Here is a 27,987-nt window from a genome sequence, read left to right as displayed (position 1 = left end):
CAAGATTATTGACCCACAGGTTTTTCTCCTCTTTTAGCATCTGGTTTTGCCTATTCATTAACCAGTTTCAACTATATAAATCACAGAAGGTCACTGTAATGGCATACATCACTTGGGTAGGATAAACAGATAAAATGAGCCAAAGTTGCCTACGTCAACCACTGTTGCCAGAGAAGATATGAAGACAAAACTGGAAGTGGGATTTGTTGCGTTATTAGGACAGTCTCTCTAACTAGCACACCTTTAGCCAAGCAAAGCCCTGTCTCCAAGATGGGAAGTATATCACTGAGTGGTTTCAAGTAATAACTGCAGGTGATGGGAAGGGCTGCGCCTATCCTACAGTAGGTAACTCCTGAGAAGCACTTTGGCTGCATCAGTTTGTTTCTTCACTTCAGTGTAATGGCCGTGTAATGTAGGTTTTCAAAATCTCTGCAGCGAGCCCTTCAAGTGTTCAGTCTCTGTTGAAGGAACTGGTTGCATTGCAAATGAATTGCAGGGGTTTGCTGTGAAAGTAACAGGACTGTGTGGTGTGCTTTGGTGGGGTGAAGCAGACGTGCACATCCACCTCTGTATGTCCAAGAGGCAACACAAATACAACAGCTAAAATAAAATCAGGAAGCTAATTCCTGGTGAGACTACTGCAAACCTAGCCACTCCCAGCTGCCAGAATCTAGCACTCAATCTAGAATCAACCAGTTATTTCAGGCTGTAGGCTAGGGGTACAAAAAATTTATCCATATGGAAAAATAGATGTTGTGGAGACAGTTATGAAGAAACCCTTCTCAGAAGCCATATTCTTGTGTTACCCTAATCTTATGCACTGCGAGTTTACGTTTTCTCCTATTGGATTGAACTGCACAAAACCCATATTCTCAGTGAAGCTCTAATAATACAGGAAATTTTGTAAATCTCTAAAGTCATATCAAATTATACATAATTAGAACTCACATTTAGTGACCAGAAACGGTTTAATTTTTTCAATAAACACAAGATATATATCGCCATCTAGTGAAGAATCTGCATAATTACCACTCTACTACTATATACAATAATGCCAACTGTAAAACGAATACAACAGCATGCTTTCTTCTGCTTGAGATTTTCTGCTAAAGGCTAATATAGTTTGTACAAAGTCAAGCAGGGCTGTAATAAGCAAAATTTTGAATGGAACAATGGAAACCATTAAAATAGCAAAACTGGACACTTTCAGACCAGTGAAGTATATTTTGCAAGAAAACAATGTAAACTTTTAGAGTTAAGATTTTCCTATGCCAGGAGGTTCTTAAAAGCTAATTTCTGAACGTGTCTACTGCCTTCTGACCAATTTTGTAAATAAACTTCTTCCTTGTATATGATGTAGAAGCAAAGCCACAAGTCATAAAGTGTAGTTATCCCCTCATCTTTTTCCTAACCAGCACAAATCCACATAGAAGACTGTCTGGAATGTCTACATAATTCACTGTTCTGGCCTTAACCCCATTGAGAGCAAGCAACTCCACTGAGAGCACGTGAGTTTGTAAACTGATTTGAAAACCTTGGTTAAGTGGGGATGTGGCTGGCATTAATGGTAGTTAAGGTTGATATGGGCACAACTTTTAATAATTCTTAAGACCTCTGGAGCAGATACTCTACCACTCAACTACAGCCGTAGGCCAAGTCAATATGACTTACCAGCATGTTATTCAGCAAGGGAAAAGGTTTAGTTTTGGTAAATAATTCAGACATACTGGTGTATTGAAGGAGACAGGGGTATGCTGCACTTTTGCTCCAAAAGGATACAGCAAGCCATTATGTTCTAATTTAAGTGAGATTACTCACATAACAATAAATATCAGATTATTAGAGGTTTGGGAGCACAATCAATAGTCCAGATTGCACCAAACACAACATACCCTTCTGGTTTTCTAAAGATTCAATCTGGCAGCTGAAATATTTAGCACTTTCTGACCCTCTCTAGATAATATAATGTGTTTCACCACTAACTAGGGCAGATGGTTTGACCAAACTTGCTAGGTCGTTTTTTTAAATAGGCAACATCAAGAGCCACTGCTGTGGTCTATAAATGCATGGCAACAGTAGCTCTATTCGGGAATGTGCAAAGGGCCACTTGGAGCATGTGGGTTAGTTCTACCCACTTCAGGATGGAGGCAAAGGCCACTCCACATTCTATAAGCAATACTGCACTGCTGCAAAAAGGTGCAGAAAGGGGAGCACTGTCTTTACAACAACAACAAAGCTACAGTGTTTGGAGCTTTTCAGTTAGAAGAAAGGCAAGGAAGAGAACACGCAGATAGTGTATAAAATGATGCATATATGGGGCAAGTGAGTAGGGTTTTTTCCTGTGCCATAATACTAACAACCTGGGCTTATCAAATAAAACTGATTAACAGTGCAGAGTTAATTTATGGAATTCACTGCCACCAATGCGGCAATGGCTACTAGCTTATATGACTTTAAAAGATGATCTTACAAATTCATGCAGGTAAAGTCTATCAATGGCTTCAAGTTAGTTACATGGAGAATTCAGGTTTACAGACACAATACACGTCTCAGCAGTAGTTACTTGGAAGCAACAGTAGAAGAGGACCAAGGCTGCTTGATTAACAGTTTCTTTGTTAATTCTAAAATGAAATGATATGAACTAATTATGTAGATTAGAATGTGGTTATCCTTCAAATTTTGTACGCCTCTGAATCTTGCAATACAATTGTCAGCTTAAAAACTATTTTTAAAAATTCTATAATTTAACTGTTCACTTACATGGTTTGATAAGTGAAAGACTGCTGGATGTAGAGGCAGCATTGTTAAATGAAGTTTGTGTTTTATTTTAAAAACTGAACATTGTAATGAAATATTAGTAACAAAAAGCATATTTTTATATGAAACACATTTAGACATGCGTATTTTGGAGAAAATGTTCAAAAGTACCTCTTTAAATACATATTTAATTTGCAACTTTTCTTTTTTATTGCAGGTTAATGCAGAAACTGGATGGAAAAACTTATGATGAATACATGTAAAAGGGGTCTCTTACCTTTTTATGCATTCTCATAAATGTTACAATTGACTCAAACATTCAGTAACCAAATTTGCACTCAGCATTAAACTTTGGTTCATAACCCATGATCCGAAGCTGGCTCGTTTCAAAACCAACCAGACTTTGTGATAAACGGCAATCTCTAGTTCACACGCAATGACACGCAGAATTCACACAAGGGCAAAGTGAAACAAAACGCTTGTCCAGTCCATTTCTCAGCTGTGCACAAGAAGGAAATGGGAAGGGAAGGTCACGAGCCCATTATTCGCTGCTGACTCACCTCTCGGCCTTTGAAAGTCACCAAAGCGGCAAGTGGCTTTGCATAGAATCTACTGTAGGAAAACCCCAGACATCCATACATGCTGTTAGCTGTCAGCTTCAAAGCCTTCTGCCTGATATCATACTGCAAAGAAGAAATTAAGACCATCACACCAAGTAGTTAAATACAGTGGTACCCCGCAAGACGAACGCCTCGCGAGACGAAAAACTCGCAAAACGAAAGGTTTTTTCGTTTTCGAGTTGCCTCGCAAGACGAATTTCCCTATGGGCTTGCTTCGCAAAACGAAGCTTGCCCAGGGGACAGCGGGTCTTCTCTTTTGAAGCAAGGGGCAGCAGGGAGAAGCGATCTTCTCCCCGCAGCCCCAGGTCCGGGGACAGCGGGAAGCGCTTCCCGCTGCCCCCGGACCTCTTTTGAAGCAAGGGGCTGTGGGGAGATCGCTTCTCCCCACCGCCCCTTGCTTCAAAAGAGGTCCGGGGACAGCGGGAAGCGCTTCGCGCTGCCCCCGGACCTCTTTTGAAGCAAGGGTTTGCGGGGAAAAGCGATCTCCCCGCAGCCCCTTGCTTCAAAAGAGGTCCGGGGGCAGCGGGAAGCGCAGCGCTTCTTCCCCGCTGCCCCCGGACCTCTTTTGAAGCAAGGGGCTGCGGGGAGATCGTTTCTCCCGGTGCTCCGAAGCCGGGCGGGGGGGAGGGAACACCTGCCCCCACCGCCCGGCTTCGGAACGCTGCTCCGAAGCGGGGCGGGGGGGCGGGAACACCTGCCCCAGCCGCCCCGCTTCGGAACGCTGCTCCGAAGCGGGGCGGGGGGGCGGGAACACCTGCCCCCACCGCCCGGCTTCGGAACGCTGCTCCGAAGCGGGGCGGGGGGGCGGGAACACCTGCCCCAGCCGCCCCGCTTCGGAACGCTGCTCCGAAGCGGGGCGGGGGGGGGCGGGAACCTCTCCCCCCGCCGCCCGGCATAGGAACGATGCCCCGATGCCGGGCGGTGGGGCGGGAACCTCTCCCCCCGCCGCCCGGCATCGGAACGATGCCCCGATGCCGGGCGGTGGGGCGGGAACCTCTCCCCCCGCCGCCCGGCATCGGAACGATGCCCCGATGCCGGGCGGTGGGGCGGGAACCTCTCCCCCCGCCGCCCGGCATCGGAACGATGCCCCGATGCCGGGCGGTGGGGCGGGAACCTCTCCCCCCGCCGCCCGGCATCGGAACGATGCCCCGATGCCGGGCGGTGGGGCGGGAACCTCTCCCCCCGCCGCCCGGCATCGGAACGATGCCCCGATGCCGGGCGGTGGGGCGGGAACCTCTCCCCCCGCCGCCCGGCATCGGAACGATGCCCCGATGCCGGGCGGTGGGGCGGGAACCTCTCCCCCCGCCGCCCGGCATCGGAACGATGCCCCGATGCCGGGCGGTGGGGCGGGAACCTCTCCCCCCGCCGTCGGGCATCGGAACGATGCCCCGATGCCGGGCGGTGGGGCGGGAACCTCTCCCCCCGCCGCCCGGCATCGGAACGATGCCCCGATGCCGGGCGGTGGGGCGGGAACCTCTCCCCCCGCCGCCCGGCATCGGAACGATGCCCCGATGCCGGGCGGTGGGGCGGGAACCTCGCACCCTGCCGCCGGGCATCGGAACGAGGTCCTGGACCTCTTCTGAAGGCAGGCGGGGGCAAAAGTCTTTGCTCCCCCCGCCTGCCTTCCCGGGACAGCGGAGACTTCTCCGCTGCCCCGGGCGATCTTAAAATGCTGGCGGGCGGGAGCGAAGCGTTCGCTGCCGACCCCCAGCATTTTAAAATCTCCTCGGGGCAGCGGAGACTTCGCTCCCGCCCGCCAGCATTTTAAAATCGCCCCGGGACAGCAGGGGCTTTTAAAATGCTGGCGGTCGGCAGCAAAGCCCTCCTGTCCCCGGAGCTTGCGGGGCGGGAGGTGGGAAGAAGGGCTTTTCTTCCCACCGCCAGCCTTCAGAACAGCCTTCTGAAGGCTGGCAGTGGGAAGAAAAGCCCTTGTCCCCCCCCCCCAGCCTTCAGAAGAGGTCGGGGGACAGACTGTCCCCGGACCTGGTCTGAAGGCGGTTTCCCTAGGAACGCATTAATTGATTTTCAATGCATTCCTATGGGAAACCGTGCATCGCAAGACGAAAAAACCGCAAGACGAAGAGACTTGCGGAACGAATTAATTTCGTCTTGCGAGGCACCACTGTATATAAATATAATCATATGTACCCAGTCACTTATAAGAGAGATGTTAAAATGCCGAGTGGCCATCTGGTAGAGGGGCAAAGGCTCCAGGTGAGCCAGTGAAATGGCAGAAGTGGGGAGAAGGGACTTCCCGCCCAGTGCTCCTGGTCGACTGAAGTCCAATCTACTTACTTATTTAGCAGTGACCCATTTAAATGCAGTCATCCGCGAGTGGCATGCATGTAAGGGGGATGGGTGCCTGTCCTGTTAACTGCACTGGCAAATTTTATCTAGCTGCTCATTTTAGCCCCTTCTATAAGAAGCAAGATAGACTAGCCTAGCAGAAAATTAGAAATAGCAGCAAAAAAAATTTGCCCTATATACTCATTTCTTACATTTAAAGATTAGCCTTGGAGAAGATAAGTATACAAACAAGCAGAATCTTGGTCTAGTTTCTCAACAATGGACATTTTCATTCTGTTAGAGATACCTGTAAGTAGAGGTCAGAATTTAAGTCTGGCTGTTTCATCAACTGTTTCACTTGACGCCTTCGTTCAACTAACTTCCTGATCTCTTTAGGCAAGATTCCCATTTCTAGCGATGAATCTGGCAATTCTGGAATTTCTTCTTCTCCATCCTGTGAAGTTATTAGTTTGACAAGTTAATACTACCAGAATAACCTAATTCCTGAAATTGCTGCTTCCACCCTGTCATATGAACAAGGATATGCCACTGGGTTATATCTCAAAAGACCCTAATGGAGAAGACATCCCAACTAGGTCAGATAACCATTCCTTCCAGAACCATCGGCATTCAGAGCGATAGCTACTCTCTGGAGGGATTCCCCCAGGTGATCCACAGAAGAAGATCTCCTCTGGCAGCTGTTAATGCTGGGTCTCTGTCTTGTGCCCAAATTGTCTCATTCGGGAGATGACACCTACTTTCCCCAAGAAGGGAATGTGAAAAACTGGCATATAAATAACCCAAAAGGTGTTTTTGTGATTTAGGGCCTAATCACCACCCCCTTGGGGAAAGATGGCATTTCACACCCAACCAAGGACAAACTCCTGGTTCAAACCTAAAACTGCTAGTCTCTTCCGGTTCGCATGCCCCATCTATGAGCTGAAAGGAACCTAAATGGACACAGGATCTTGGTGCCGCAAGGAAACCATAAGCACGCATGAGGACCAGAGGCTGAAAGTGGCCCAAGTAACTTTAGACAGGTAACCATTAACACAAAAAATGTGGATTTGTTTTTATTGGACTAGCAGAAGTTGAGTACACTCCTTTGACTTTTTCTCCTTTGGGAGAAAAAACAGGACACAAATTTAATGACTAAATAAACAGATAAAGAAAATAAATGGTATTGACAAAATATCTAGTGAAAACTTCAAAGTAGAGTGTAAGGTTCAACTGCACTATCCTGGGCTGGCCAAAGAATGTTCTGAAGGCATTTAACTCTGTTCTGCTGCAGATTCTAAGATAAGCCTGGTTCTGCAACCTAGTTACCCAGATTGGATACCACCTGAGAAGCATACAAAACCACTTTGAACACATAGCAAAAAAGATCAAAGCCTTCCTTGTCTGCAACAGTTCTGCTGAACAATACTTGGATGATACAATGCCATCGTTGCCATCTCATAGGCATATAGGCAGATAAATCATGTAAAAAAATAGTTTATATACATATTTAATGAACTTTACAAGGACAGGGTGTAGAAAAAATGTTTCAGCAAGCAAGACTGATCCGGTTTTACATGGAAAAATGGGGAATAAGCTAAGCATGTAAGAAAACAAGGAGGGTCCATGTACACTTTTTAATGTCACAAAAATATTATGCAGCTGCTAAAAAGGAAGATATAATGAACTCCATGTCAAGGTGGAACCAATCTGATTTCATGCGATTATACACAATTTATAATGAAATATACTATTAAACATGGTATCATGCAATACACTACAATTACTAAATACAGCCGCAATGTCTAAGGAGACTTCAATGTATTCTTGAATATAAACATAAGATCTTTTTTAACAATTAAACATTAAAAGCTCCTGTCAAATTAAACACACACCTCTGTCTTTTTTGGCACACTTGAAGACACCCTGGTAACTGTTGTAAAACAGATGTTAAACTCTTGGATAATTGAAGGGTATAAGCTATTGAAGTCGAGGAGCAAGATGAACTTGTCATAAAAACCTGAAATTAAAAATACACACACAAAAGTCACATTACAATATATACCTACTATGGAGACAGTGAGAGACAAGTTACTTGCAGTACAGTGTAAAAGAACACCAGAACGCGAGTGAAGAGTCATTGGTGAGGGGGACATTTAAAGTCAGATTCCTTCAAAAGTACTCTGGTTTATTATGAAATCAATGTGTGTCCATGTGATTCTGTCAGCATTCAGGTCTGAAAAACACTTGCATTATTTCAAAACACTACACTTCATCACCAGTCTATGGTGCAGATATGTCAGAAGTGGAACGATCCAACCCTGTTAACTATCCAGGGATGAACAGATAGCTTCAATGTTACTCTGGGATGCTTCTGCACAGTTGTCACCACAGAAAGGAGACACCATGTGAAACTGCAAGCATCCACTTATTAGCAGCAGCTGAGAAAGGATTTTTATGCATGTACTCAGCATACAAAATGAAACGGATAAACCAGATTATCTAGATCCATCTCAATCTGGCTTTAGGCCCAGTTATGGAACAGAGACTGCTTTGATCATCTTGGTGAATGATCTACACCAGAAACTGGGCAAGGGTGTGTGTGCCCCTGTTGGTTCTGTTGGACCTCCCAATAGCATCCTTCTGGATCGCTGTCAGGGATGAAACTTAGGGGCACTGTTTAACAGTGGCACTAGTAAGGACTTGAAGGTACAAGTTCTGAAGGTAGTGCTGGGGACTCCTGGTCGACTCCATGGCTGTTGACATGTGGGATACTTCAGGACTCCATCTTGTCCTCCATGCTATTGAACAAATACATGAGACCACTGGGAGAGGTCATACAGAATTGTGGGGTATGATGCCATCAGTATGCTGATGACACACAACTCTGTTCTAAATCAGTATGTGATCTCAGTAATGGACTGGATAAGTTTAACTCAGGTAGGGACACGACAGCATGTGAATCAATCTAGCTAACTTGACCCAACAACACCCCCCCCCCCCAGCTTTCACACACAAACAAACCTCATTGCAGCCAACTAAACACAATCAATCACACCCTGGGTCCCACACCCAACCTCTCTCACTACCAAGGAAATATAAAAAACAAACAGAAAGAGAACCTACCGAAATGACGCTGACATAAAAACCCCACATACACCCTAAGTATAAGAATATAAGTTTACCACTCCTCGCCCCCCTTCTTCTTCCCCAACTTTATTCTGTATACAACAATGCACATACTTTTGTAAACTAAGGAAATCTATAATAAAATCATCATCATCATCTCAGGTAGGGACAGATGTGTTCCAGCTCAGTTGCAAGGCAGATGAGAGAACAGGGATTCAATCTGTGTTCAGTGGAGTTACACTCCACTTGAAGTCTCAAACTTGCAGTTTGGTTGGGTTCAGCCCTGAACCTGGATGCCCATATTTCAGTGGTGACCAGGAATGCATTTGCACAATTATGGATCACACACCCATTCCCTGAGATATCTGATCTGGCCACGGTGAAGCATGCCTTAGTTACAGTCTGGCTGAACTGATGCAACACACTCTGCATAGGGCTACCTTTCAAAAGTGTTTGGAAACTTCAGCTGGTCCAAGTTACAGGTAGCATATTAGTCCCCTGTTAAACCAACTTCACTGGCTGCCAGTCCTTTTTTGGGCACAATTCAAATGCTGATAATGACCTATAAAGCCTTATATGGCTTGGGTCCATCTGAAAGATCTTATCTCCCTATGCAAACCTGTCTGGGCACTAAGATCCTCAGATGAAGCCCTTGTCTTGTTCTCAGCAACATCAGAGGCACATTTGGTGGAGATATGAGGCTAAGAACTTCCTAAGTCAGACAGGCCTTTGAAAACTAAGGTGTAGATGATGCTAGTCACTGGGAATGGATCCCGTTCGCATTCAGAGGTACTACTCAATCAATCAATTTCTTTATTCGACCGATAGTCAGAAATAAAAACACAGAAATAAAACACAATACAGAATTATGAACTAAAACATCATAGGGGTACATGAATAAGGTAGGGCCACAGCACTAAACCTCTCACAGATAACCCACATCAAGGCATTCAATTGTACGTTTCCGACGCTTGAGTGCCAGGAAAAGGAATTTAGCCACTGACAAGGATGTTTTCCTAGAAGGCTTATTTAGCAGATATGCTATCTGCTTTCCTCTTTGTTGGGGACTAAGCTGGGGTAAGTATGGGGTTATAAGATACTGTCTTAAATCATTGTAGAAGGGACAGCTCATTAAAATGTGCTCTGTGGATTCTACCTCACCCAACACACAATGGCATAACCTCTGGTCATATGGGACTCCTCCATATCTTCCCTTCAGAACCGCCGAGTCGAGAACATTCAGCCTTGCCGCGGTAAATAGTCTGCGGTATTCCACGTAGTGGATATCCGCCAGGTAGCGAGCCGGAGTAGCTCGGTACATCTGCTCCCCCAGAAACAGCCCAGGTTTTACACGGGCTATGTCCTCCTGTCTCGCAATATCCCTTAATCTTTGGGCAATCATCGCCTTTGCGTGGCTATACGTCATGGACTCTATATAAAGGGAGGACAGCCCGCACTTCTGCACTTCCTCCACTATCTCCCCTTCCCATGGAGATTTAAAGTTATCCCTCAGAATCAAGGGGGCCAAACCCACCGGTCTGAAGCAAAGCTTAAGCCAAAGCCATAACTTCGCTTTCAGGGCCACATACCTAAAGGCTTGGCAACCGGTTTCCAGTCTCATGATCGCACCTGCCACGGAGGGGGGGATCTTGAGTATGGCCCTGAGGAATTGGGTTTGGATAGATTCCAATTTTTCAAAGTCCCTACGTGAGCCCAAGGCAATGCCCACCAGTAGAAGAGGGAGGACTTTCATTTTAAAGAGTCGCAGGGCAACTTTGACAGTTTGTGCCTGTTTCTTAGAGTACAGGGTTCTAATCACCAAGGCTGCTTTCGATGCGTTCGAGGCTATGTATTCTCTGTGCGCCAAGAAGGACCTATTTGATCTAACAACCTGACCCAGGTATTTGAAGCAGCTGACCTGCTCTAAAGGAATACCATTAATTGACCATAAATTAGGTTTCGGTCGAGCGGCAAAGACCATTATTTTGGTCTTGGCATAATTTAGTTGGAGCTCATGTTGGGTAGCATATTCATGAAGAGCTCGAAGCATCCTCCTTAATCCGATGGGGGACGTAGCTAATAGGGCGGCATCGTCTGCATACAGCAGGACATTCAAGGCTCGTCCTGCCAATTTTGGTGGATGGAAATCAGTATTTGCCATATGCACCACTAGCGAATTAATATAGAAATTAAACAGGGCAGGGGCAAGCAAACAGCCCTGTCTTACCCCCCTAGTGGTGGCAACCGGATTGGAGACTAGCCCCTTGCTATCTAGCCTAATCCTCAGGAAGGTATTTGTATGCAAATTAATAATCAGCAGGAGAAGGCGGCGGTCGATAGATGTCGCTGCCAATTTTGCCCATAGCTGGTTCCTGGAAATTAGATCAAAGGCCTGCTTAAAGTCTATAAAGGCGACGTGGAGGGCTTTTAGGCCATTGTCAGCATACTTGGTGGCCAAGTGATTTAGGATCAAGATTTGGTCTGTTGTTGATCTTCCAGGGCGGAAACCCGCCTGTTCCTCTGCGATGATGTTGTTGCTTTCCATCCAGGTCGTTAATTTGTTAAGTAAAAATCTTGAATAGATCTTCCCAATAACATTTAGCAGGCTAATTGGTCTAAAATTGGCCGGGTCTGTGCGTGGCCCTTTCTTGTGGATTAACACAATCAGTGCAGAGTTCCAGCTTGGAGGAAATTGTGCTGTTTTGTTTATATAAGTAAAAAGAGCTGCTAAGGGTGGACACCACCAATCCTTATTGGCTTTAATAACATCTATGGAGATAAGATCGTCTCCGGGTGCCTTGCCCGCCTCAAATTGGCCTATAAGTGTTTCCACTTCAGAGCAGGTAACAGGATCCCACTCAGGCAAGGGGGCCAATTCTATCCTTTCTCCACTGGCAGCGTGAGCTGCATATAAATCGGAGAAGAAGCTTTCCCAGGTGTCAGCTGAAATTTGGGGTTCTATCCTTGACCACGGTCTACCCAGGTATTGAGAAATTTGGTGCCAAAAGGAGGAGGGATTTCTATTTTCTGCAGCTTTTAGAAGGTTGTTCCAATCATTTCTTTCTGCCGCAAGCTTCTTTTCCTTTAATAGTGCTTTATACCTTCTCTTGAGGTTCATAAGGTGACTGCTAGGTGCGGGGTCATTTGATGCCCTATATGCCAAGAATTCATTATATAGGTTGTTCTTGAAGAGTCTACATTCCTCGTCAAACCACTTTTTATGAGAGAAATGGTTACTATTCATTACCGAGGCCTTAGTCAACGAAGGTTTTAGCAGATCTACTAATTTGTCATACATTGGCAGTGGCTCAACTGCCTGGACAAGGGAGTCCCTTGTCTCTTGCAGTTGGTCAGACCGAAGGAGTTCATTTATCCGTTGAGCCAAATTGTCGGTCCATTTTAAGGCAGTGGGCCTCATCTGAAGCTGGTTATTTGTAATAGGCACACAGGAATAGGTAGCCAATTCTCCATCCAGGGTCAGAGGTACTACTGTATTCTTGTTTGTGGACTGTAAGGTCTTCCGCAGGGCGTACCAGGAGAGACGGTCCTGTATTTTCATTATTGTTATTATTTTTATTACTCTGTATTCTATAATGGTGTTTTTAAATGTTGCAAGCCAGCCAATTTACGCTGTGGCCTATTTCTGTCATTCCCCAGGTCATCTGTGCTAGGCAGTATTTTCCCCAGCCATGGAGACTAGTGCCCATCATTTTAATTATCTATGTGGAAACTTCAAGAGGAACTCGAGGTTGTGAGAGTTTGTCTACCAGCAGAAAGCCTCCTAAATGTCCAGCGTAAGGTCAATCTTATGGTGGCCTAATTTCTCTTTGAAGAGCAACAGTAGCCATTGGAGTAGGCTTGAGAGGAAATTTAGGCCCAAGGTAGGAGGATCTAAGTTCAGGACATCATGTTGAGGACGTGGACAAGTTGCAGCAGGTTCACTGTTTTGAGCAGTTGGAAGGGCCTGATCGTCTACTGAATCTTCTGGACTCTATCTGGACCAAGACACCTGATGTGTTGCCTGCAGGTGGTTCTTGAGCCAGCTGATTAAGAACGCATGTTATAGACACATCAGGGTGGTTTATAGGTCCTGGGTGCCCAGGATGTTGTCCAGGTATGAGTAGAAACATATGTCTTACAGATGGAGATGCACCATAAGGGCAAAGGGTCATAGCTGGTGAACTAGTTGAAGCTCAAAGAAAAGCACTTTATGCCACCAACACTACTTTCACATCCTACAAGAGTGCCAATTGAAGGCGTACACACAAACCTGAAAGATACTCATCTTTTTGGGGCGGTGAAGCCTCATCCAAGAAAAGTTGTAAACCCAAACCCCATATAAACAGGAATTCTATTTTGTCTGGATTATGCACCAGCATGTTACACCCCATCCAGTCCTTTATCAAAGACATACCTTAATTGAAAGTCCCAATTATTCATCATCATTCTGCATATTATATACACTTTACGTATTTGATATTTAATACAAATTCAAACACAATTGTTCTCTTCCCACATGCTCCAATATAAGCGGGGGGGGGAACTACTGCCACACATCTCAGTTAGATCTAACTGCCATAAAGTACACATTTTCCTCCTTCACATTCAAGAGGAGATATACTATTCTCTAAATTAAAGCTAATGTTTGTTCCTGCATTCTCAAAATAGAAACAGCTATGGTATTTTCACAATGTGCAGCATAATGTGCAGCACTATCGTCATTTTTGTGCTTCGCTAGGGAAAAAAAGGAACAAGTAGTATAGGAAGACTTTAGAAAGGATTGTATGACTTATTTTAAAAGTAGTTTAGTGTATCTTCATCACCTTTCTTATTTGATCTACCATTTCAAGTAGTGAAGCTGCAGTTCTTACCCACTTTGGGATCCAAAACTAAACCTCCAGAATATGCTGCTTTTTTCCGACCTATCTTTGATTTGTTCTGATCACCTTCAATATCTTCATCATCTTCCAGCTGTAGGAGACATAAGAATAAGCCAAAACTGAAGTTCTAATTATATGGAGACTTAGTGTGGACCATGCTAGGCTAGACAGGCCCAGGGTCTGTCATTCTATGTACAGCACCACATATATAGATGTGCAGCAACAACCCAAAAGCAAACACCTCTCCAGAATACCAACTTTCTGATGCTGTGGAAGAACAAAACAGTATTCTGGTTCAGACCTAATACTGAACAATAGCTTAGAATTATGAACATGAGGGACAAGCTTAGTGCTTAATTACTTCTCTGGTGCATTAAAATGAGGGGAAGAGGGAGGTCAGAAACTTCTACTGTCAGTTTTAAATTAACATGTTGAGTTTGAACATGGACAATTCTGGCTATCTGGCTCATTTAGAGTTATGATTAGTTCAAACAAGCCAAGGTTTTCAACTAACCAGAGTTCACAAAGTTCAGGCTTACTGGGAAAGTCTGGTCTGTCTAAAACTAGACAACTCCGACTGTCACCCCCTGGCATAGATGAGAAGAGTTGAGGGGTGTCACAAGAGTTTGATCATCACAGCTTGTGCACATAACAGTAAATGTGCCTGCTATAAGCCAAAAGTAAGAAATGTAGAGGAGCTGGAAAAAATTACTCACCTGCTTCTGCTGATACTTTTTAAAGAGCTGCTTATCTGGCACAATATAATCTTTTTCATAGAATGCATGCAGGAGCAAGTATTCATTACGCTCTGCTCGCCCACCCATCAGCGTCCTCGACTGTAAGGAAATAAAAGCCAATTAGTTACAGGTTGAAACAGAAATCAAAACGCCAACAATGGTATTGCATTAATAGCATTTGCTTTAAATATTTTTCAGAAATTGTATTATTGGGCTTTAAGGTGTTTTGTCTTTGCTCTGCTTGGAATCTGTAACATCAATCTGCTCCTTTTGACTTGATCAACACATCTCTATTATGAACCTCCCGTCATGAGGCTTAATATATATATATCCTTTTGTAAAGGAACCAGTTTTGTGAATAAGATTGTATATTCAAATCAGATATAATAACGGAGATGTAAATTTGCTAAGAAATGAAATTTACCATAACATTGCCAGCAATATTGGTAATCTGTAAGGCTAGTGGAAGAACATTGAGCTCACACATTATTTGTAAAATGTACTTGGCATCAGTCCAGGTGTTCTCCAGCATGTAAAGTAAATGACGGGAATCACTAAAAGAAGAAGAGGAAGAGGAAATTTTAATAAATTCCGCCACATGTTCTAAAGGCATGCAGATTCAAATCGTTATCACAATGCCCATAAAGCCAGAGCTCACAAATGATAGCTTACAGTGCAAATTTAAAACAAAATGGAACTCCCATTTTAACTGGAAAGAGTATGAAAGAAAAAATAGGAGTAGCAGCAGCACCTGTACAATATTCCGGTAAGTCATGATTTCAAGAACTGTAGTAATATCATGACTGCACAGAAGTATCCATCAGGGCTTAGATTCAAACAGAGCCAGGCTCTGTTTGTTGCAAGAGATGTCACAAGGCCTTCTCTTTAGACCACCAGGGATGCGTCCCGCTCTATTCTGCCTTGGAATACAGTTCTGGGAGCCACACTTTAACAAGGATATTGACAAGCTGGAATGTGTGCAGAGGGCAACCAAGATGGTAAAGGGTCTAGAAACCAAGTGTCTCTTCCCATGCCCACAACTCTGTGCCTTAAGGTTGTGGAGGAGGTTCCTACTTGCAGTCCTGCTGAAAAATGTAACTTATCTGATGGGGACTAAGAGCAGAGACCTCTCTGTAATGGCACCCTAGTTATGGAACTCCCATGGATGACCACAACACAGATGGGCTTCTGCTATATGGCTTTATTTATCTGTTTTCTTGTGCTTTTGGAAGCCAAAACTGGACTGCTGTTAGTCACTAGTCAATACTTGTATCATTGTATCTACTGTTGTTTTTATTTTATTGATGATGTTTTACCTCAAGCATTTTATTCATATTGGTTTCATAGTTGTATGAAAACTGCTGTGGGGTTATAGATGATGGACTCCTAGCCAATAAATGATCTGTAGTTCCCAGGGCAGTGTTTAATTCTCTGTCTCTATTCTATAAGTGAATAAATTCCACCACTGTTTCAGCTAGGCCACCAACCTAGATGGCTTTAAAAGAGGATTAGAAAAATACATGGAGCAGAGGGTTATCAATGACCACCAGCCATTAAAGCTATGCTCTGCCTCCACAGTTGGGAGGCAATAATTATCCTGAATACCAGTTGTTGGAAACCACAGGAGAGAGTGCTCTTGGGCTTATATCCTACTTATGTGTTTCCAACAGGCAATCTGCATGGCCACTGTGAGAAAAGGATGCTGGACAAGATGAACTGATCTAGTAGGCTCTGATGTTCTTATTGCTAATGGGATTGCTATAACAAGAAATGTATTTAGCAGCATACCTGTACATATTTCGTAACTCTTCAGATGGAATCGCCACTCTTTCCATTTTCAAAATTTGACCCACAAGCTCTGACAAATGGTAACTTTTGCAACGAATCAGCTCCTTTGCTGAAATTTCTACATCACAAATCATTCGGCCACATGTTGCATTCTTTTCAGCAAATCCACTACGACCCTTAATTGCCATGAAAGAAAAATACATCTTCAGATTCTGTATCATTGCTATATTTCTGTTGTGGACTAATTATAACACAGTTTTTACATCACACAGAAGTTGCTTCTCTCTTGTGTGCAGATGCACCTCAACAACCTTGTAATGGTTGCAAAGGACTTTAATCGTCGCAAACACGAGAGTAAAGCTCATCCAATGAGGGGACTTACAACTAACAAATTCATAGTTCTGACTTTATAGGTCTCTGCTTCATTAACACAAGAGAATATTTTTTCCCCCTATCTAAGCCATACCAGTGTTGGCTCTTTACCTATCTTATTTTGAATGAGAACTTTTTCTGTTCTTAAAAAAAAGTTCAAGAATGCCAGGGCATCATCAAGACCAGGGCATAAATCAGGGCATCATCAAGACCAGGGCGTAAATCAGGGCATAAATCAAAAATCATAAAGTAACAGGATAAAGGAAAACAGAAGGCTTTCATTCAATAGGGTGCCACAAGTCCAAAAACATTTTCCATATTGTGAAAACAAAACACATTGGGAAATAGATGACACTTGTTAAATAGAGATATATATTCCTTATAATGTGTGTGGGACAGCACACCTGCGCATGTATACATGTATAAGAATATGCACACACTGTTGGCACATATACCACTGAACAGTGTCAATGCCACAAGAATTTGGTTTTGCCAAGATTAATGGTATAGTGCAATCATCATGCAGATGCATTAAAATTCCTAAACAATAACTATAGAAAAAAGCGAGCTGGTTAGTTTCTTTACCAGCACAGTACTAGAGTATGTTGTAGCAATGTGAAAGGGGGGGGGGTAGTCTGAGTAAAATCCTTTCTGAGTAGATAACAATTAACTATGCCACATGTAGAGAGCTTTATACAGCAGAACTAGAAAACCTTAACTATTCTCAAAGGAATGATTTGCCAGTCAAGCCAACATACATTTTCCCCACAATTTACCATACACAAAAACACCTCTGTTAGTCATTAATCTGTCAATAACTCCATCTAGTTGAGACAAGTAAACTAAATTTGCTTAGCTTTGTCTCATGGCTGAAATACGACTCTTAACAACATTACAAAAATCTAAATTGGAATGTTGTCATGATACGTGACTATAGTCAAAACAATCAAGCAAGACATTCAAAGTACAGCAACTAAAATAATTCATTTTTAATCACATTCAATACAGCAATGCAACATAAGCAACATTTTACCCCAAGCTTTGGCATGTTTGATCTCCTCAGTCGACCTATCTTAGACCAATGTGGAACTTTGCAGAAGTTAATTCTCTGGAGAAGAAGTTCCAGATCAAACCCATAAATATTGTGTCCCTTAAAAAGAAAGAAAAGGAAACAAAAACAAGCAGTTATACAGTATATACCTACTCTTGTGTATTCAGCTTAAAAGAACAGAGATGGCAAGGGTCCATACTATTTGAAGTCCTTCCTCTGATGTATCACATTATTAATGCTCATGTGAATGAAGCAACACAAAAGACATTCACAAAACACATGTCACCAACTCCACTCTCACTAGGTCTGTCCTCAACTCCACTACCTATCATTCCTAGGTTTCTGCTACGCAGGTCCTGTCTACTCTGTCCTTTTCCTTCAGACATAGCATCATCATTAAGACCCTCGTACCTACGGGACCGCCTCTCCTCGTATGTCCCACAGAGGAACTTGCGGTCTTCAAATAAAAACATCCTGAAGGTCCCAGTCCACAGAGAGGTTAGGCTGGCCTCAACTAGAGCCAGGGCTTTTTCGGCTGCGGCTCCAATCTGGTGGAACGCTCTGTCACAAGAGACTAGGGCCCTGCAGGACTTGACATCTTTCCGCAGGGCCTGCAAGACAGAGCTGTTCCACCAGGCCTTTGGTCAGGGCACAGCCTGACTCCCTCCTCTGGCAATCTTTACAGAACTTTAGCTTAATGGTTGCCATCAATTTGATTTTAATTAATTTTTATAATGAAATGTTTTTAGAATGTTGCGCTATTTTATTGTTGTTAGCCGCCCTGAGCCCAGCTTCGGTTGGGGAGGGCGGGATATAAATAAAAATTATTATTATTATTATTATTATTATTATTATTATTCTCTGCCTCTTACTTTCTATCATTCAGAGGTGAGCAACATGCGGTGCCCTGACACGTCTTGAAAGTGCACAATTTCTCCCAATTATCTGAGATAAAATTAATAGGCTGCCATAGGGGAAGGGGAAGGGAGGGAGGGAGAAAACACAGTAAAGTTAGAAAGAAATTACTTCCAACTGCTTCCCACATTTAGTAGCTGTATTGGTCTATATACTTATTTGAAAGTAACCAAACTGTGCTCTACCTCTAAATAGCCCTGAACCAGATTAGGAACTGAGGTAGCTACGGGGGAAACTGAAGCAAGACAGTCAATATTCCAGATTACTCTGGCTCTATCCACCACCAACACAGAGCTCCCAGCAGATAACCCTCAAGAGACCACAACTCTTAACTAACTAACTAACTAACTAACTAACTAACTAACTAACTAACGTTGCCTAGTCTTCCTTTCATTTCTGAAAATCTCTTCTCATTTGGTCAAAACAGTGCCGTTTGCCAATACCGCATCTAAAAATCTTTCCCAGCCACTCCACTGGAGTCCTCCATTGCTGTAAGTCTCCATTAGTAACACATTATGGTAAAATATTAATCAACATTCCATCACCTTAAAGTAACGTAGCAAAAAATAATGTGTAAAAGGATCTCAGAAGCAGATATAAAAAGCCACTTACGACAATAACATCTGGATCAATTTTATGAACCTTTGCCAGAAAAAATCCCAGTAGTGTCCTCTCTGTTGTGGCAATCTCTATTTTAGCATTCTAAATAAACACAAAATTTAAATAATCCAAATGTTCAAAAAATTAAAAGTTTTGCACATCAATCCTATGCTTAATTATGCATGTTTAAATGAAACCGAGAACATTTAAGCACAAATAACAAAGTTTTAGAATTGTTATTATTCTTTAAACTTACTGGAAATCTTTATATACTATACAAAGATTATACAGAAACCCTTCCCGGCCCACTACAATAGAAAAGGACAGCTAAATTAGTGAGAAGTTGATAGCCTTTTTTTCCTACACATTTTCCTTAATCCATTACGATGCAATTTGGAGGCAAATTGTTTTTACTGTTTAAATTGTTCTTAAAATTGTGTTTTTAAATGGCTTTAACCTACCCTAGGAGCTTGCGGTGAACGGTCAGTAAGACATGAAATAAATAATAATAATATTATTTCATAAAGACCCAATTCATAACATCTCTCAGTTTAAGCTGAAATATGCTCCAATTCTGCAAGGACCCTTGTAGATGTAATTCCTAAGCATTTCTGATCACTGGTTTGATTATAACATAGCCTATGCCTGCTTTATTTTACTTTACATTATGCATTGTGTCTCAGTTGTGAGAGTTTGCAATATTGGATGTTGTATCTGTACCAAGTATGGAAAATTTTAATTAATTAAGTATATATTTTTTAAAAAAAATTAAGCTGAAATATTCACAACGCTTGTATCTGAAAGCTTTGTCCTCATAATAACTTATTTCTCCTCAGTCAGCCATGATTTAAATATTTCTGTGTTAATTAACCAAAATTTCTTGTTACATCTGTATGAAACTTTAGTATGAAACTAAAGTTATCAAGTTTGGAATAACCTAGAATTTTAATGCAATTTCAAATCATGGCTACAGATTCTGTTTGTTCCCAACTTGGTAGCCATACTTTTCCACTTGGGTTGTCACCGAAGATTATGATTAACCCAGGATATGTTCAATCATAGATACTGGGGGAGGAAAATATGGTGCAAAGTCAAGGAGATCAGGCACAAAGCTCGTACATATCTTGGCTAGCCAAGATAAGATTACTTCCAAACCAGGCCAAAGTGCATGAAAGCTTTGTGCATGTTCAAAGCTTTTCCAAAGATGGAGACTACAGAATGCAAACCAATGTACAAGAAACACAAAGTTACCTTCTTCTTAACTACTTCTTTGAAGTCATATGGGAAAATGCAATCATTTGGTTTGGAAATAACTGCAAAGGAAACAACCAGGTCAATGAGAAATATACAATATGGAGCTTAGCTAAATGGCTTTATGTGCTGTAAGTGCTTTGGCTAGAACAATATTTATCATGAAAACAATGTATGGCTTGCAACAAATGTTGTTAAAATATACAGAAGCTTTCCATAGGGCAGGGAAATTAGGACAGACACCATTTTGAAAAACAAAAATTGTTTTCAAACCTTGATGACTACAATGCTACTTAATTTAGTTGTCTTCTAGATTTCTGTGATATGTGGAAATGTAGAAATGCTCTCATATCAAACTACAGTCGCACCTTGGTTGTCAAACGCCTTGGCACTCGTCCATTTTGGCACCCAAATGCTGCAAACCCAGAAGTGAGTGTTCCGGTTTGTGAACTTTTTGGGAAGCTGAATGTCTGACACGGCTTCCAATTGAGTGCAGGAAGCTCCTTCAGCCAATCGGAAGCCGCGCCTTGGTAGTCAAAGGCGGACTTCCGGAACGGATTCCATTCACCAACCAAGGTACAACTGTAAAACTCTTCACTGCAGAATGACATAGGAACATAGGAGACTGCCTCATGCGAAGTTAGACAATTGATCCAACTAGTTCAATATTGCCTGCACTGACTGACGGTGGCTTTCCAAGGTTGAAGCAGTGTTCTGCCAAACCACATGTTCTGCCAAGTCACATTCAAGCTTTCATTTGTGCTGTCAATGTGGTAAATGGGAGAAAATACAGTGGTGCCTCGCAAGACGAAATTAATCCGTTCCGTGAGGCTCTTCGTATAGTGGTTTTTTCGTCTTGCGAAGCAAGCCCATTGACAGCTTAGCGGATTAGCGCTACAGCTGTCAAGCGGCTTCCAGCGATCAGCTGTTAAGCGGCTTATCAGCGGAACAGCTGATAAGCGGCTTAGCGGCTTAAGGGCGAAAAAAGCGGAAAAAACCCGCGGGGGGATGCAAGATTTTTTTCGTCTTGCGAAGCAACCCCATAGGGGAATTCGTTTTGCGAAGCGCCTCCAAAACGGAAGACCCTTTCGTCTAGCGGGTTTTTCGTCTTGCGAGGCATTCGTCTTGCGGGGCACCACTGTAATTAAACACAAAGAGGTTCTACTTATACTTACCGCTGAAGTGAGTTTGAAAGGGAGGTACGGGTGGTGCTTTGTCCACACAAAATTTGTGATGCACTAAAGATGTAATAGCCATAATCTGCACAGACAAAAGTTTAAAAAGAGAATGAAAATGACACTAATGAAGTTAGTTAACCTTTTTAAACAAGGTCTCATCCATATGTTAAATTAAGCACATATTTAGTAAGTGGTTTAGCAAATCAAACCGTATGTCTCTGTTTAGTACTTCACTAGTTTTAATAGGGCTATAATCCCTTTCTTGTCTGATAAACACATGAACAACTCATACTAATGAAAAGATGCAACAAACACCTACATCAGCAGTTTGTCAATAGCCTGGATCACATGTCACATTATTATTGTAAAACTACGGAGGGGGGGGAGGGAGAGACAGTATAAGAACAAATTTTGGGGCATTTACAGTTCTGGCAAGATCTCCAAGTCTTATGCTGCAAGCAGATTGGGGCAATTCACTCCACATTCTGAAGTCCACTAGCAGAAGTATGCTTCCAGATCCATAGGATTTGAAATCAACAGCACATATAGCTAGAGAAGCCTTAGTTAGTTTAATTGTGGAGTTTCCCCCTGTACATAATAAAGTTCATGACTCACCTCATTCTGATGACTCTTTGTGTTCTGAACTGTCTTCATACTGAGAGACATGATCACAAGAGGCGGTGGAGGGAGATCTTTCACCACATTCACCAAGTCAGGCTTCTGGGCCACTAATTCTACTTTACACCAACTGACTGGCTGGTTCATGAGCTCTGAGGTAACACAGAACATGCACATAAGTATACCCAATATTTAAACAATAATTACACTTATAACTTTTTCTCAACAAATTGAACATTTCAACACTAAGATTAAGCATAGCATAATACAGTGGTACCTCGGGTTACATACGCTTCAGGTTACATACGCTTCAGGTTACAGACTCCGCTAACTCAGAAATAGTACCTCGGGTTAAGAACTATGGTTCAGGATGAGAACAGAAATCGTGCTCCGGCGGCATGGCAGCAGAGGGAGGCCCCATTAGCTAAAGTGGTGCTTCAGGTTAAGAAGAGTTTCAGGTTAAGAACGGACCTCCAGAATGAATTAAGTACTTAACCCGAGGTACCACTGTACAGTTATAACAAATATTTTTCATTCTACATTTCCCCTAGGTTTTGGTCTTACTACCTGAAATGAAACACACTAACCAAAGCATGTTAAATCCAGAAGCAACCCTAATCCTAGCCCTTTTCTTCTTGCTACACGCATGCTTAGACTCCAAGCCAGATAACGTTTTGACTGATGGCACCATCTCCTTAAAATCCTCATTGAGTTCAATAGGATGTACTTCCCGGTAGAGGAGTGCAGCCTTACCATCACTGAAATAAAACAGTTTATTTTAACCCTCCTCCCAGATGGCCAGGGGCGGGGTGGGGACGTGAGAGTCCAACATTGCACACAGGCTCATGATAGTCCACGTAGCGCTAATTCACGATTAAGGATTATGTGAAAATCAGTCCATAGCAGCTCAGCCACAACTTATTTTACTTGGACTAGGACCTGAGCCATTTTAAGGTGGCCGTACCTTTATATTAAGCTATCACATACACAACAGCTAAATTACGACAGAACAACAGGTGCCATTTGGGGAACACGAGTAGATTTAACCTAGTATAGATTTAACCAAGTCTAAAGTAGTAAGATTAAAAATAAAACTAGTTTTACAAGACGATGACTGCTTGAAGGAGCATTATTCACTTTGAAAATTTACAAATTCTAAAAAAAATAATTCGTAAGATTTCCCTTTTCAAGTTGGCAACCATTAAACAAGCTAAGCACTGCTCTAAACTCCACTCCATTTGCGCATGCATACAAGGGATGCATAAGATATTCTACATGAAATATTCATACGTGGGTCTTTTATTTCCAGCCAGCTTGGTCCTTTAATCTTCCTGCCCATCAAGAATAGTTCAAGACTAGAAGTGTTGGTTCCAAACACATGAGAAAATGTCTCTCCTTTCAGGTCTTGAGGAAGCCGACCGTATTCAGCCTGAGAATGGAAGCATTTCAACGAACCATTACTATGTGTTGCAAGTCTTCCTAAATATCCTAACTTGTAAAAACAGATATGTAAAAGGTGTGAAGTGGGTAATGGTGAGGCTTCAAAGGAACAGCTGGGAGTTTAAAATGGGCTTCTGTTTTTCGTTAGCTGGAGGAAGCCGCACTCTTTCCCACCCATCAGCTGATGAGCAGCAGTTGTTCACCTTGCTCATGGAAGCAGAAATGGTTCCCAATCAGTGGAAGGGCCTTCTCCCTCCCAGTGCTGCTCGTTGAGGTCACTTCATGCTGCTCCTTTCAACCTCCGATTTCAGAAGCTGAAGGAGGCAGCACAGGCGGCCTGTCGATAGTAAGCGCTAAGCAGGATTGCCCTCCCCACACATCACCTGATGGAAGGGGAGAAAAATCCTGCTTAGTCTGGCTGTACAAGAGAGCTCCTTGCAGGGAACTCTTTCATACACCTGAACCTGCTCAGCTTAAGGCTCCACCAACCCTCTGAGGAAAACATGGCAGGCACATCAGAGGTTGCAGGAAGAAAAAGCTCCATTGCGTGTGGGAATGCCCACTTGTGCTACATTGAAGCTCAGTCACAGAAATCGCCTAACCATCCTAGTTTCGGGACATTGTTTGTTGTTGTTTAGTCATTTAGTTGTGTCCAACTCTTCGTGACCCCATGGACCATAGCACGCCAGGCACTCCTGTCTTCCGCTGCCTCCCACAGTTTGGTCAAACTCATGCTGGTAGCTTCGAGAACACTGTCCAACCATCTTGTCCTCTGTCGTCCCCTTCTCCTTGTGCCCTCAATTTTTCCGGACATCAAGGTCTTTCAGGACATAGTAGATATTAAATCAGGCTGCCTCCAGCACACAGGAGGAAGTACATTCTAGTGTTCACCAAGGGGAAATGATATATATGTATTAAACCACGGACTTTAAAAATGCTTTCAAATCAGTCCAAAAATGCATTGCTTGAAGTACTGAGTTTTCAGAGCAACAGTAAGGCAAGCAATAAGCTTTGACCACCATGCCCACTGCTTCCTCAGGGCAGTTAACTAGAAAATCTGGCTCCTCTTTACTTACTATAGGAGTTTGGGAAATATTCATTGGCCAAAGGTAGCTCAAGTTGAGCAACAGTCACACCATTTTAAAAACTCTATTAAGCATCAGAGTTTAGGATTCATAATCTTTCTTTTAAAAAATCATGTGCACTGAAAAGATATGCAAACCTCAGTGTGAGTGTCACTTTCATAGAGACAACATAGAACTATTTACTCACCGAGTATCTAACTTCTAAGTAGTCAGATTTTGCAGGAACATCTGGTATCTCAAAAGCATAATTCTTTTCTACTTTCTATGCAAAATACAAATTGAGATATTCATCAGGCACTGATGTACTGTAAAAGTGTTTTCTCATTAAAACCAAATTTACTTTTAACATCAAAATCTCAACTGCGAGAACCACCATGTGAAAAACTTTCCCTGCTTCTAAAATATAACCTGCCAATTGTCAAGTTGTAGAAATCATACAAATAGTTATTTAACTTAAATAAAACTCTGGATATTGTAGACGGTTAGAGTTTAAGTCATTTATCTATTCTCCTTCTAAAATAAACTCCCTAATATTTACAAAGGGATTCAGACATCTTATTACATTTGAATTGGCCCATTATCTCAGATAATAGATTGTTTCTTGCCCACATTGTATAATAAAAGAAGGCCTTCGGGGAATTGCCATATGTTCTATGTAAGCAACAGAACACAAATTGGTGGCTTATAAAGTACGCTCACAATGAAAAACTAAATATTATGGTGATCTCTCACCACGGATTTCATAGAACTTCAATACATAAAAAGCATTGCAACTTCTTTGTGCCATAAAGCAAAGTAAGAGCCACTGGGCAATACAGGCGGCAACCATTTTGTGCAAAGGTTCCATTCCTGGCCCTCGTATGCACCAGGGGAGCATGCCCAAGGCTGTTCCGCTCTCTTCCGGGTCCAAAAGGACCCACACATCAATTAAAGATAAAGGTAAAGGGACCCCTGACCATTAGGTCCAGTCGTGACCGACTCTGGGGTTCCGGCGCTCATCTCGCTTTATTGGCTGAGGGAGCCAGCGTGGGAGTCATGTGGCCAGCATGACTAAGTCGCTTCTGACGAACCAGAGCAGCGCACGGAAATGCTGTTTTCCTTCCCGCTGGAGCGGTACCTATTTATCTACTTGCACTTTGACGTGCTTTCGAACTGCTAGGTTGGCAGGAGCAGGGACCGAGCAATGGGAGCTCACCCCGTTGCGGGGATTCGAACCGCCGACCTTCTGATCGGCAATTCCTAGGCTCTGTGGTTTAACCCACAGCGCTACCCACGTCCCTCACGCATCAGTTGGACATGGGCAAAATAGTCACCACCTGTATACTCCTGATAACACAGTGGTAAGGAAAATAATAGTTTGCTTTTAAAAACATTTCAGTTTCCATTTTGAGAACACAAAAAATAGAGACAAATAATGCTTAAGGAAGAGAACACATTATGCAACACCAATGTGTTTTTGTGGGGCTAATTCATAATACAAAAACTGGACAAAATACATTAGCTAACACCTGCCTTTCCTATGCAGCTCAGAATCAGCAAGATTGAGCAGGCTTTTTCCTACTCCCACAAGTAGGGCTTCTGTTAAGACGACTTTCAAGTATTACATACAACAAGCATCCCATTATAAAACAAACAATGGTTACTTGCAAAACAAACCCGTTTCAAACAACTGGTTAAGAAGTTGTCTTGTTTAAAGCAAGCTTAGTTTGTTTCAATCCAGAATTCCTGGCTCACAATCAGTAAGCTAAGATTCTTTGAAATGAAAGTAACCTTGGCTTCCTCCCAGTTGTGTGGGAAGAGATAGAAGAGCAGAGGAAGCCCGACAATTTCTTCAGGCTCAAAAAACCCATCTGTGTAGCGCTAAGAACCACAGATGGGGAACCTGTGGCTCTCCAGATGCTGTGGGACTCCCACTCCATCAGTCAGCATGGCTGGGAATTGTAGTCCAGAAACAGCCGGAGGGCTGTAGGTTCCCTAGTCCTGTGCTAAAACCATGAGTTTAGTGTTGTGGGAACCAACCCATTAACCTCAGCCCCTGAAAGTATAATGGCTTCATTTTTAAAACAACTTATTAAAGCAGATAATTTGTAAATTTGTAAGTAGGTGGTTGCTTCTAAAGAAAGGAACATGGTTTAAATATGAGACAGTATCATCTGCAACAGCAGGGATTCCTCAATCTGATGTTAGATGTTTAGATAAGATACACTATCAGTTTAATTAGTGCTATTTTTCTAGAAAGAAAGGTGCTGGAAGACATCATGAATGCCTCCCTTGTTCTCTTAGATTAGCAATGGCACCCACCTGAGAGGTGCCAGAACTGAGTTCTGGCTGAAAAAATGACCTGTGCAGACATCATGCACCTTTTTATATTTCCCTGTTACTTCTCTCCTGCCTGAAAAATGAGCGCCCTTCACAGTCAGAAAAATGAAACATGAAGGAGAAAAGGTTAAGACCAACCTTGGACTTGAACTTCATGATCTTGTGTTTTTCTGCAATCCTGTCATTAAATTCTTGATAAACATCCATCATAGTCACAGGATTCTCTGTCTCTTCACCAGAAGATAATTTAATTCGCTTCTGCAAAGATTAAACAAACGGTATTTGCTACATGTTGTTCTTGGTTAACATTTATAGAGCCATTACAGGCTAAGCCAGAGATAGTACCTATCCAAAGAAATGGAGGCAAAGGAAGGAGAGAGGGGTAACAAGGGATAAATGCAAGGAAAACAGTTTCACACACACTGGCTTCATTTTAGCTGGGGTTATAGAGTAAGGAATTAAAGCTAACCCAATGGCTTCACAGCACAGATGGATTTTAAAGTCAACGAGGTGGCACAACTTAGGTTTTCTAGAAACTATAAGAGACTGTAAAGATTGGGCACCAAAGCATGTAATCAGAGTGATAAAACCAGCAACTTGGCACATAAATCTCTTTACTACCAACCCCCTTCCCATTTAATATTATTAGTTTCATTGGTTTGTTGTATAATATTGCCTGAAGTCATTTAATAAATACTCTCTTCCTTATCTCTGATTACAACCCATGTTACATAGAGGTATTCATACCTTCTACTATATATTTCAGAAAATCGTTTCTCTATTTGTTCGTCCTCTATGCATTTGGACACATCTTGGGATATAGTTGCCAATCCCAGCACAAGGCTTTCCGAAATGGGGGCGGGGGTGGTTTATGTTGGTGTTGGGCCATTGACCACCATTCAAGATGGCGAACCAATATGTCACTTTGGCATGACTTCCCCCTTTTCAGGGCTCAAGTTCAACC

The 27,987-nt window shown here is 42.7% G+C and overlaps 1 protein-coding gene across 1 annotated transcript in view; it reads right to left on the bottom strand.

The window, feature by feature from the left end:
- Window positions 1–27,987, bottom strand: part of POLA1 (DNA polymerase alpha 1, catalytic subunit) — a 179,730-nt gene that overhangs the window by 135,280 nt on the left and 16,463 nt on the right. The window contains exons 12-26 of the mRNA XM_081909016.1: window positions 27,162–27,281; window positions 24,892–24,966; window positions 23,470–23,608; window positions 22,177–22,331; window positions 21,559–21,643; window positions 20,384–20,445; window positions 19,145–19,234; window positions 17,600–17,716; window positions 16,195–16,370; window positions 14,831–14,960; window positions 14,386–14,505; window positions 13,661–13,760; window positions 7,556–7,680; window positions 5,971–6,117; window positions 3,318–3,440 (exon numbers count right to left, since the gene is read on the bottom strand). Coding sequence (XP_081765142.1) covers window positions 3,318–3,440; window positions 5,971–6,117; window positions 7,556–7,680; window positions 13,661–13,760; window positions 14,386–14,505; window positions 14,831–14,960; window positions 16,195–16,370; window positions 17,600–17,716; window positions 19,145–19,234; window positions 20,384–20,445; window positions 21,559–21,643; window positions 22,177–22,331; window positions 23,470–23,608; window positions 24,892–24,966; window positions 27,162–27,281 — 1,764 coding nt within the window. The remainder of the gene's footprint in view (window positions 1–3,317; window positions 3,441–5,970; window positions 6,118–7,555; window positions 7,681–13,660; window positions 13,761–14,385; window positions 14,506–14,830; window positions 14,961–16,194; window positions 16,371–17,599; window positions 17,717–19,144; window positions 19,235–20,383; window positions 20,446–21,558; window positions 21,644–22,176; window positions 22,332–23,469; window positions 23,609–24,891; window positions 24,967–27,161; window positions 27,282–27,987) is intronic.

This window comes from Podarcis melisellensis (genome assembly GCF_964234715.1).
Source record: "Podarcis melisellensis genome assembly, chromosome: 4".
NCBI classification, from domain to species: Eukaryota; Metazoa; Chordata; class Lepidosauria; order Squamata; family Lacertidae; genus Podarcis; species Podarcis melisellensis.
Note: the sequence above shows the minus strand (reverse complement) of the source record. Positions and strands in the feature narration are given on the sequence as shown.